General features: G+C 35.4%; 1 protein-coding gene across 2 annotated transcripts in view; it reads right to left on the bottom strand.

The window, feature by feature from the left end:
- The window catches only part of IL31RA (interleukin 31 receptor A), a 36,737-nt gene that overhangs the window by 11,036 nt on the left and 13,057 nt on the right, over window positions 1-12,644 (bottom strand). For both annotated transcript variants that reach the window (XM_085213906.1, XM_085213907.1), the window contains 8 exons: window positions 10,611-10,795; window positions 8,509-8,660; window positions 7,078-7,243; window positions 6,229-6,311; window positions 5,260-5,476; window positions 3,721-3,903; window positions 1,753-1,854; window positions 552-698 (listed from right to left, as the gene is read on the bottom strand). In XM_085213906.1, the coding sequence (XP_085070032.1) occupies window positions 552-698; window positions 1,753-1,854; window positions 3,721-3,903; window positions 5,260-5,476; window positions 6,229-6,311; window positions 7,078-7,243; window positions 8,509-8,660; window positions 10,611-10,795 (1,235 nt within the window). The remainder of the gene's footprint in view (window positions 1-551; window positions 699-1,752; window positions 1,855-3,720; window positions 3,904-5,259; window positions 5,477-6,228; window positions 6,312-7,077; window positions 7,244-8,508; window positions 8,661-10,610; window positions 10,796-12,644) is intronic.

The following is a 12,644-nucleotide window of genomic DNA, read 5'->3' as shown; positions in this document are numbered from 1 at the left end:
GGCATAAACCTGCAAAAAAAATTTTTTTTATTATTATTAATTATTTACATTATGGGAGAACAAGCTGCAAAAACTCTCTAGTATATGAGCTGCTATGCATCCTGCTCTCAGAAAGAGAAAAGGAATGATAATGCTACCACACTCTGACTAAATTAACACTGAGATCCATCATATTTGCACCCCCTCAATGAAGCACAAAGGACAATGTGGTTAACACTCCTGGCTGCATCACCAAGGGTAGTACATTAACAGTAAAAAAAAATAATTTAAAAAAATTATTAACATCAACCCATGCTGTACAAAATAATTTCAAAATAGATAAAGAAACAGAACAAGACCACACGTGCAGTACTAAAGCAAGGAATGTTCACTAGCATACCTCTTTGTTTCAGTTAAATCTAAAAATAATAAAAATAAACTTAATGTAAGCCGTATTTAGTATCAGTATTTTCAGACATATTTATGACATACAAGAACAAAGTTTGCTATTAACTACAGAGAGCAGATTGTCATAGCCCAGTCAAAAGCTTTGATGCTTGATGTATACTTACTCAATTCTTTTCCACCTTCAGGTTTATAAAATATTGTGTAGTTGTTGATAAAGCCATTTCTTTTATCCTTTGAAATCTCGTTCCATTTTATTGTAACTTCATTTTTGCCTGGGAAACCCGTATCAGCCACAGGGCCTTCTGATGGCTCTGCATCAGAACATTGTAAATTAGGAAAATAAATGAATTAGTCTACCTGTCAATATTATCCACAAGTTCTTTCACACATACCAATAACACTACCTAATATAAATGTCTTACGAGTGCTCTGATACAGCCCCTAACTTTTCTCACTCTCTCCAATGTTTAACTTCTGATCCCATGTCTATCTTGATCTTCACATATTTCTTAGCATTATTGCATCCATACATCTCAGGACCATTAAAAGGCTCTGTCCTCACAACATCATAGAGAGGTAACTCATAACTCTGAAGAAAAGTGCTCACTGTGCTTCAATTTTTATAAAACTAATCTCTGCCAACATTTAATGCTAACACAGCATTCAAATCATAGTTGTGCTAATAAGTGTTACTCTATCATATAGCAGTCTTATCTTTTTCTAGTAATTAATGTTTAATCCTGCACTGTACGATGTGTGCATGCACAATTACATACGTCTATATGCATAAACAAGAGAAAATTTTCTCCAGAAATCTTTAAATTATCAGCAAACTACACTCTTACAGCTGGCTGTATACATCACCATATTCACATTAAACTTCTACTAATAAAAAAAATGTTCACACACATACACCCAATTTCATCTGTGCTTCTATTCAGCTACAAATGTCATAGCATATCTTTTTTTTATATGCAGGACATCACATATACTATTACAATATAAAACTTAATAAAAAGCATGATTTTCAAACTACTGTTTTAATCTGTGAGAAGAATGTCTCATACACAAGCACAAGTAGCACAGTCAATTGCATAATTAAAACCAAGCCAAAATATATATCTAAATGCAGCTGCAACATTTAAGAGAAACCCACAACTGTTCCATGTCTATAGCTGTACTCTTTCCAAGTACTCTGTATACAGTGCATAAAATTTATAATGAATAGTGGATTCATGCAGCACTGTACTATTTTCTTCATCATCCACTTCTCTCCTTCAGTAACGCCAGTACCAAATTTCATAAATAAAATACACCCTAAGAGAGAGACTACCTTTCACGACATTATTGGTTTTAAATACATACTTTTTTCTTGAACATAAGTTTGTATGGAATACGGAGCCGCTATTTTATTTCCATAAATAGGATACACTGACATGTTGTAGCATACAAATGATTTAAAGTTTTCTGTAAAGAAAAAAAAGGAATATTTGCATAGAATTCTGCAATAATACTTACACAACTAAAGGAGACTCAATCACAATGTCTTCCTAGGTGGACAGTAAATACATATATACAGCTTTGCAAGTACAGAATATATTTATTATTTCAAGTATTCAGTATAACATTTAACAGAAAGAATTCTATTTTGTAAGATTACCAGTATTCTGAATCATTCTTCACAGAAATAGTTTGAACTAGTAATTATTCTTCAGCTTTATATAGTTTCCATATATGAAGCCATTTACTCATCTCTAATAGTTTGAGATTTTGGCAGAAATTTTCACATCATCATTATAAAATGATAATTTCAGGAACATTTTCAATTTCATAAGTTAGGTTTACTGCTCTGCAGGAAAGAGCTTTGATTTTTGAGCCCCAGCTCGTAACTGTGCATTGATCATCCCGTTATGCTGACTGTAGAAATACCTCTAAGCATCCTGACTCACAGCACAACTGTACAAACGAAATCTCTGCACTGGACTTTTATAGGCTTCAAAACATAGCTCAAGTCTCAGGAAATTACGTTATGCCAAGTAATCAGCAGGATGCACCTCTCTACTTAAAATAACTCATCAACTCAGAGAGCACTCATTTGTGGTTTTATGAGAAGCTTAAGGGGTTTCCTGTACCACTCCTCCTCAAACAAAGCAAGTATGATTCTATAGACAAATCCATATATTATATCAGCTTTCCACTGCTTTTACAGTCTCTTACACTTATCACAGCCCAGCACAAATGAGGATGACCCACATGTTGTCTGTAAAATAATTCCACAAATAAGAGAATCAGGCTTGAACAGACAAATTACACTACATTTCTAGTGTAACTTGTGCTCAGGGTAACCAAGATGCCCTAGTTACGCTAAAGAGAAAGATGCTCTTTAATTAAGAACACCTGTGAGTACAATTTATTCCTTATAATAATTTGTTGGATTAGTACAATTTCCAGCATAAGTGTCAAGAGTCAAGCCAATTTGTTCTAAATGTGTACTGCTCTTGAACTTTATTTTGAGGAGATTATAGCTTAGCTTCATATATGGAAACACTATTTACATCAGTGTTGCCTGTGCCAGTAAAATACATTTCAGCAGCAAGATAAGCACTCATTAACAAACTAGGTGTTCCTTTTTACTTTAGAAAAATGAAGTGTACTTGCTTCCTGAATACTTTAGAAATTCTTCTTGCTAGATGTAGAACTCAGAAAGATCTTTATATGAACAAAAGCAACTTTCAAGTTTATTAAATTTAAGTTCACTAGTGGAGAACTAAAGAAATAAGAATCCAAGTCGCATTCAAGATATATCATGTACTAATTCAAACATTTTTACAATTGCTCCTGTCTTTGTAAAATAAAAACAAAGGAAAGATACCTTTCATTACCTGCAGACAACACACAAGAACAACACACTCACTCTGATACTAACATTCACAGTTTGCCACAGTTTTGTCAGACATCATAAGGCCAGGGAAACCTCTGATGAGTGTCTTAGGTCATAATACAAAGGTAATTATATGATACTTAAGACAGCATGTGGGAACCATTAGGCCACGGCCTGAACCAGGGATTGAACACCTGGTGAAGGAACACAGCCAGCCCTGAGAGCACAAGTGGAAGCAATTCACTTGCACAACTAGAAAGGGTGGATCTTGGCTCCATCCCTCCCTCTCATTTAAGGGATGGCAGCTGCAAGGGAAGTATCTCTATTTACAGATTGCCCCCTCTGGAGAACTTGGTCTACATATAAATAAATACACATAAGTATCTATATGTACATAGAAGCATACATATATCGTGTCCATTATTACAGCTGTAACTTGTAAATGAACGTACTTTTGTTAGGTTTCCACTTTGTAGAATTTGATATATACTGCCATGACCTACTAAAAGGATCTGTCTCCATTTCCTCATACCACTCAACTACATACTCGGTTACTTCTGGTTTAGAGACTGTCCATTCCAGAATCACTTCTTCCTCTGTTGTAAAGGTTCTCACTGCTTCAATAATTTGAGAAGCTAAAAATGTAACAGAATGTCATCAATTCTATCTTTGTAAAAACTGCAGCATGAAAACAATTCAGTCACAGCAAGCTGAGATTGCTTCTTTAGAGAAATATGAGGCTTAGCCAAGGTTAAGAAAAAGTGACTTTACAACTACATGCACACATATCAAAAATACTTTAAAATGAAGCATATAAGAACTATAACATTAAAAAAGAGGGAGGGACCAATAAAATAATCAAGACAGTACGTAAAGAGATTTACACAGAATCAAAGAGCACTTCTCTTATAGGATCTAAATTTCACAGCTTATTGATTACAGTTAGTGCAAATAAGCAAGTTTTCCTTGGGGAATCGAATGGCAGTAGCAAAACAAGTAAAGCAAGTCAGCAGGATTCTTAAGTGACAGTGAAACAAAAGCAGACTATCAACCTGTAGACCAAAATTAATGGAAATCTGACTGAAAATTTAATTGAGGAAAGCAGAAGGGGAAAAAAAAAGACCTGGCAATACAAACTTAAAATATGAGTATATAGAAAGAAACATAGCATGGTAAAAACAGAAATGTTTACTGAAGAATATGGAAGCAGATAGAGAAGTAGTCAGCAATCTCCAGGACATGATGACAACATGTCTGCATATCCAGTTTTTCTGATTAGACTGGAATTTAATTGTGCAATTCCAGAGAAGCACGTCTACAACTGATGTAGGAGAAGTGATTCAACAGTGGGTCAACTGCAACCTTTCTCCCAGACCATGGGTAGTTCGCAGGACATTGTAATACAAAGCTAACAAAGACATCTGAATTAAGCATAAGAGCTCAAGAACAATGTACACGGAAGTGCGCAGAATGAGTGTATATAAAACAAGCATGTTTCTCTCTTCACTTCTGTTAGGGACTTCTATTAAAATGGGAATAATATCCTACATGGTGCAATAATGCCCCGAGGTAACCAATTGTATGGTCCAGGAGATGGGTGAGGCATAATTTCATGATGCTATAAATCTATTTGGGAGATTCAGGATTTGAACAAAAACAAAGTAATGCAACAGAAATAATAATGCAACAGAAATAATAACACATCAGAAAATGCTGGTATTTTAACAACGATATGTTAAAACAAAAATCCCAACAATAATCTTCTGCAAAAGAAAGATGGCATCTGACAGCCAAATACAACAAGAGAAACACTACTGTTCCAGTAAAAATTAAAAGATTACTAGTCTTACATATAACATGGTTCTACATATGATTCAAAGACAAAAATCCTTAGCACAATTTTGCTTCCACTACAATAGAACTTATGCAGATTTCAAGAATATCATTTGCTTGTAATGAGAAAAATATATTGCAATATTAAAAAATCTTACATTTTTCATCAGTGGATGGAATCCTCAAAATAGCTGCAGGAGAATTTCCAGCAGAATTATAGGCAGTAAGAGATATTATATATGCCTCTTCATTTAAAAGTAAAGCAATCTTCTTATCAGAAGTGAAGTTTGTCATTTGAAGTGCAACATTATTTTCTGGAAAATACTGTATTTTGTAGCCTAGAATTCTCCCATGGGGTGGAAAGTTGCTTAACAGCTATTAAAAGAATGTATTAGTAAATTTTTCACAGTGTTATCTTTATAATCAAAATTATATTCTTATTAAAGAGTATAGAATCTCTATTAAAAAAAAATACACATGCTAAAAAAATATGGCAGAGAGTAGTTAGGGGCATGATTCAGTTATTAGAATGCAAACATACACTAGCTCACAAGCAGTTCATTGTCTTGCTTCTCAATACAGGTTTCTTAGAACATCTCACTACTTCAAAACAACAGCTCTAGAAACAATTAGCATGTTTTATTACCAGAAAGATACTGATAATCTTTCCTTTGAAGTATTTTATAGTGATATTTTGCTCTAAGAAGATACATTAGAAAATCACAAAAGAGAGTACTTCTTAAAAACATCTATCAAAAGTGATCTCACAAAACTGTACCTGAAATCACCAGAAAATCCAAAAATTACACTGCAGCATTAGAGAAAACTACAACATAAACCTAGTCATTTGTTTCAGTAATTTCATTACATAAATGTTTAGTTTTACTAAAAGACTATTAAATTTAAATGTGAATTTAAACACAGCATTGATAAATTGCATTATTTAAGATCAGTTGCAAGGATTTTCAATCAGATTTTCTAGTGACCTGAACTCAACGAAAACCTCTTTGTTTGCATTTATAACAAAGCTCTATTAATCTACCCCTCACTTAACCAAAGCCTTTTCACTTCTAGTTTGGTTCAGGAAGGGTGTTGTTGTTCTGATGACAACAAAAGAATGTATTTACCTTCCACATAAGATACACGGATCTGTTTCCAGATGGGGTTGAAGGCTCAATTACTCTCCACAAATCCACTTTTTCTGAAGGAGCTATTAAAAAACAACAAAAATCCTGAAATCTGTTGCTATAACTGGTCAAAGAGATGCCTCATACCATACTACACTGTGCTCAGCAAAAAAATCTGGAGAGGAAACAAAGGGGTGGATGCTCAGAATGATAGCATCTGTACCTTGAGTACAGCGTACGGGTTTGGGCACCATGATATAAGACAAAGCTATCAGACAGTGTCCAAGGAAGGACCACAAAGAAGGGGAAGGGTCTAGAGGAAGATGTATGAGGAGTAGCTGAGGCCTCAGGGTTTGTTCAGCCCAGAGCAGAGGAGCTGAGGGGAGGCTTCATGGTGGCTGCAGCTCCTCAGAGGGTGCAGAGGGCAGCATTGAGCTCTGCTTTCTGGGGACAGTGACAGGAAAAGTGTAGAGCTGCATCAAGGGAGGATCAGGTTTGGCGTTAAGAAAAGGTTCTTCATCAGAGGTCAGGCCCTGGAACAGAGTCCTCAGGGTAGTAGACATGGTCCTAAGCTGCTGGACTTAAAGGAGCATTTGTTCAATGCTCTGAGATGTAGGAATTGTGTGGTCCAGTGTGGGACCAGGAGTTGGATTCAACAAAAAATACCTCCTGACTCTCTGAAGTGTGATTGGTATTTAAAATGCACATTAGTACTGGTTGAATAACAGAATTATGAATTCAATAGATCAATTTGCTGAAAATAATTTTCTATTATTAACTCACAATGCTCCAAAGTATACCCTCAAAACAAACAAACAAAAAAAAAACCTCACTATATAGTTGGCCTACCTTTCTCTTCTGTACTTGCTTTTTCCTCTTTACACCATTCACTCCAGAGTTTTGATTCAACACTAATACACCGAATGGCAACCAAATACTCTGTGGAGTCCCACAGACCTGTGAGATTATGTGTTGATACCTCTTCTCCAGAAGCCACCATAACAGTGTCAATTTCCTGAAATTGATGCATGAACAAAAATGGTTAGTTATAAAATAGGATGCAGACACATGGCCTGGCTTTAAAATACTCATGGTGAAGTTTTGACCTTTCACATGTCTCCTGTAAAACTCAAAATCACTTGGTTTTTATTTCAGTTTTTGTGTAGTATCTTCATTCTTCCCATAAAACTCTGGTTCCTGAAAAACTTTAGTCTAAAGTAGATCGGGATTGACTGACATGTGACTTGAATCACGTGCAGCTCCCAAGAAGTTCTAGGGCAGCCGTGCTGGGCAGCTGTGCTGGTAGAGGTGGTGCTTGGTAGCTGTAGTTCCTAACAACTGGGAAGCAATTGAGTATTGCTAGAGCTAAATATCACCATAATATCCTGGATACAGCTGGAAATATCCTTCAAGAGGCAATGATTACCTGAACATACTGAACAGATCTTTTAAATAAACTTTCTAATGTACACCATAAATCAAAACCATTCTGTCCATCAGTTCATTCAGGAAATTATATCCTGAGACCAACAGCTAAGATGCTAATTAAAAAACATGTTAGTGTCAGGAACTTCTTTCAAGCTCCAAGAACTTCTGTTAGTTACACTGATGATTTTTTTTATTCTCTGCCAGTACTGAACATACCATGTGTTTTAATGAGCTAAAAAAAAACAAAAAGAAAGCAGCCTGTCTAAAACCTTATTAAATTTGGAATGGAAAACAGTAAGACTGTGAATGGAATTGTCACTTTCATACTGAGAAGCGTGAAATAAGCCATCTGAAATAAAATGAAGTCTAAATAATATTGTTTTTCCCTACAGCCACCGTTCATTTAAGTATCAGAAAGACAGACTCAGAAAAATAACTCACTTATTTTCTATCTTGCAAAATCTATACTTTGATATGCTTGAAAAGTAATATATAATTAGTTCATCTTAATCTGATTCATCTACTATGGTTGGAAGTAAATGCTGTTTTCATTATCAGTATACAGAGCAAAAATAACATCTTGACTAGTTACATGTGTGTAACAGGCCATTCCTTTGCCATTCATAGAAATATCAGAAGTACAGTATGTATCAAAATATATACTGACCAAAAGGAAAGTTCATCCTAGACAACAAAACAACAAACTGAACACATACCTAATTATCCTCCACTAAAATAACAAGCTTTTACCATCATTTCCAATTGCTTCTTGTCTTTTTTATAGTTAGCCTTTTATAGCATTGTGAAATTAGTTACAAAGCCCACATTCAAAAGAGAACAAGAGCAGCTTACCGATGAGTTCGAATACAAGTTTCTGTATCGAATCTGACATTTTACATCCAGTAAGCGTGTACTTTTCTCAGGTATTTTCCAGGTTACTGTAAGCAACTGCTTTATACCAGCATATTTTTTTAATGAAAGTATTTCAGGAGGTTGAAATCTCTCTAGAATGGAGAAACAAAAGAAAAAGCTTACATAAATATCAGAACTGGTCTATGTATTTTCCAAGAAGTCTAACTACTATCCCAATTACATACAGTCCAGCAGAGAATTCATATGATGGTGTATTTTATAAACATAACTCTATATATGGGGAATTATTTATAAGAGATTGTACATGTAATTAAAGCTAACAAATTCACTCTCAAATAGATGTACAGATTTCTCCCACCTGTATCAGTGCTGAAGAATACTACCAGAATCTCTTCTCACAGACAACAGCATGGAAAAGAAAAGAACTGGTGCTCAGTTGCTAAGGTCAATTTCTAAATGCAGATGAGGAAATAATTCTGTCACAAAGGATTTCAGGGCAAGAGCAATGTGAAGAAGACAATGGCAAAACGACAGATAAACACAAAAGAGAGATGACTGATACATAGGATGTGGAAAGTAACATGGAGCCACAGCAAGCCTGAACACAAGGCATAAAGGCACACAAGGCTGCATCAAAAATACACAATTAAAAGTATTACACTTGTTTCCTCTGAAACAGCACTTTTAAGCCTCTTGAGTTCTTAACACTGACTCTAGGATAACTGACTCTCCTTGACATTTCTTTACCACAGCTAAAACTTGTACCTCACATAACTTCTTGTATGCTATGTGTGGTACACACAGCAGTTTCACACCTGAAAATCACTGAGGAACTGAATCTGACACACAAGATTTGAGCAAAAAAATAACATCACTGCAGCTTAGTTGTTTACATTCCACAAAATCCAGCTCAGGGCAAGTCTTATAGCTGGGACCCATCCTAGACTCACCCTTTCCACCAACATCTCATATGGAGCCCTCAAATCCAACACATCACAGCAGCTAGTCACTCACACTGGAGAAGAAAGTATTTAGAGGGATGTACATTATGCAGGAAAGAGTGACAACGCTGACTTCACTCTACTGAGATCAAAATCTTGAATACATACACGAGAATGAGTAGAGGAGAATGCAGTACAGAAGAAGAGGGAGCCAAAATAGTACTACTGCTCCTGAGAACTGCAGAACAGGTAATTTTTTTTTACATTCCTAACCAGAAAGTAAAATAGCAGAATAAATGATAGGCAGATCTGGTGGTATGACGATATCACCATTCATTTACAGCCAGACACTCTACTGACACCTAGTACTACTAAAAATACAAACCGTCCAAGTACCAGTTATTTTAAGAAAGAATTTTAGTATATAGCCTTTACTCATAGATTAAAAAATGCTTCATTGATTTTTGCTTTATTGCAGGCATTAGCTAAAATACTGCTGGAGTTAGATATTCTAGGTATTCTGTACTATGAATACAGCTTCTTCTTCTTTTTTTTTTTTTTTTTTTTTTTTAAATCACCTCTTGGTAAGGCCAAGAAATTGCTAAAATTTGCTGTATTTTCCTAACAATTCAAAGAATCTTACATAGAAAGACAGTCAGTTAAAACATAAGAGAAGATTCACTAAACTAAATTGGATGCATCCAAATTTTCAGAAAATTAAAAGGAATTAAGCATTTTATTAAACACTAGATGTCATTCATTTCAGACTCTTTGCAATCTCACAGTTTAATCTTTTAGTTCGTCAAGCATGGAGTCAGGACTTGGACTCAATGATCTATGTGGGTCTCTTCCAACTTTGGATATTCTACTGTTCTATGAATTTTAACTAGCAATTAAAATGAATTGGTCATTCAAAAGAAAAACAATACAAAACTAACTGAAATGTAAAGAATTATTTCAAAACTTTATATTGGAAATACTATTTTTCATAGTTTTATTCTACTAAAACTAACTTACTTTACACAATTTGTTCCAGAATTCTCTAAGCTGTATTTACAGAAAAGGAAAAATAAATGGGGAAGATGCCATTAGTTCAACATATACTACGTTTCTGTTTTTATTTAACTCTTTTTTAATTACCTATTTCTTCCATATTTATAGGAACACAATCTGATGAGGCTTCACCCAAAACATTTTCAGCTTTCACTTGAAAACAAAGATTATCACCAAACGGAATATTTGGGTAATGAAATGAACATGACTCAGTTTTGCTTTGACAGACGGAGATCTTCAGCTCCTGCATAATTGGACCTTGTACACTCATACTAAAAATTGAAAAAGAGGAGAAATAACAGGAGTTATACATTAGAAGATTTTCTTACAATAACCCTCACTGATTGTTAGGTTAGGACTTAATTATTACTTATATGTTTTCAAAGTTGCACAACTTCTTTATCCAGGAAAACTTCCTTAGGTAATACATTTGTGCAAGAAAATACGGTTTCATAACTGCACTGTTTCTGCACTCACTCTATAAAAAACAAGAAATAATGCATATGAATAGCCCACAGAGATTAAATTAGTAAGACAACTTTCAGGAGTAGTAACAAAAAATAAAAATTACTTAATTCACATATTATTATTTTAGGTAACAATCTAAGCAGTGAAATAATCAAGCAAGTCCACATGAGAGCTTTTATAAAAATAAATATGCAGATACAGCTCAAAAGACATCCCAATTGCAAAGTTACGAGATAACAAGCTTTCCCACACCTTTTCAACAGAGTATAAAGAAAAGCCAAATTGTACCACTGCCAATTTCAAAGAAGGTAATTGAAATTTGACAGATTTTCCTGAAATAACACATAAGTAATATACTGATTTTTCAGCATTTGCTTTCAAGTAAGTGGAACAGGATGTAAGGCTAACAAGAATTGGTTCATTTTACCTAGCAACAGAGAAATTCTACAAATTAAAACTTATATATGAGAGCTGTATTAAAGACTTTATATTATGCCCCAGTTATGCACATCCTTGGTGTAACTCCAAAAACAGTCTGAGATAGGTATTTAATGAATATTTTTAGGACAGCGTAAGCTTGCAGTGCTGTAAAAGGAACCACAGACTGGTTTATGTTGGAAGGGACTTTTAAGATCATCTAGTTCTAACGCTCCTGCTACAGGTAGGGACACCTCCCCCTACATCAGGTTGGTTAAAGCCCCATCCAGCCTGGCCTTGAATGCTTCCAGGGAGGGAGCACTCACAACCTCACTGGGCAACATTTTCCTGTGTCTCACCACCCTCTCAGTACAGAATTTCTTCCTAAGTCTAAGTCTACCCTCTTCCAGTTTAAAACCATTTCTCCTTGTCCTGTCACTACATGCCTTTATAAAAAGTCCCTCCCCATCTTTCCTATAGGCCCCCTTCAGGTTCTGGAAGGCCACAATAAGGTCCACCCAGAGCCTTCTCTTCTCCAGGCTGAAAAACCCTACAACTCTCAGCCTGTCCTCATAGGGAAGGTGCTCCAGACTTCTGATCGTTACGGCCCTCCTCTGCACCTGCTCCATCAACTCCATGCCCTTCTTGTCCTGGGAGCCCCAGAACTGGATGCAGTACTCCAGGTGGGGTCCCACGAGAGCAGAATCACCTCCTTTGACCTGCTGGACGCACTTCTGTAGTTGCAACCCAGGATACAGCTCATGTTGAATCTTCCATCAACCAACATTCCCAAAACCTTCTCCACAGAGCTGCTCTTAAGCCATTTTCCACCCAGCCTGTATCTGTGCTTGCAAAGGAAGAAATCCTCCTCTCCATAACAGGAATAACTGTTTCCATCCACAGATGTCTGCTCCCTTGTACAAGTGCTTCGTAGTCATATGGAAGACCCATAAAACATCAGTAGTTAGATTTTAGAAGAAATAGTTCTGCAGTTCAATTCATTTTATGGGTAAAGAAGAATATGTGCTGATACAGGAAGGAACCGTACTAATATTTTTCTTCCATAGCTGTCATCAGTTTATGGTTTCACATAATCAGCTAACTGACAAAACACAGTAACACCAAAAGCAGTAATAAATTTGGAAGTAGTAAACGAAAAATAAAGGTGAAAGATTTAAATGCCAAGCCTAAAATGAAATAAAGTTAAAGACTTTTTCCTCCCTTATCATTTAATTT

This window comes from Meleagris gallopavo, chromosome Z, assembly GCF_905368555.1.
Source record: "Meleagris gallopavo chromosome Z, MGAL_WU_HG_1.1, whole genome shotgun sequence".
Classification (NCBI taxonomy): Eukaryota; Metazoa; Chordata; class Aves; order Galliformes; family Phasianidae; genus Meleagris; species Meleagris gallopavo.
This window is presented reverse-complemented; position numbering and strand designations above follow the sequence as displayed.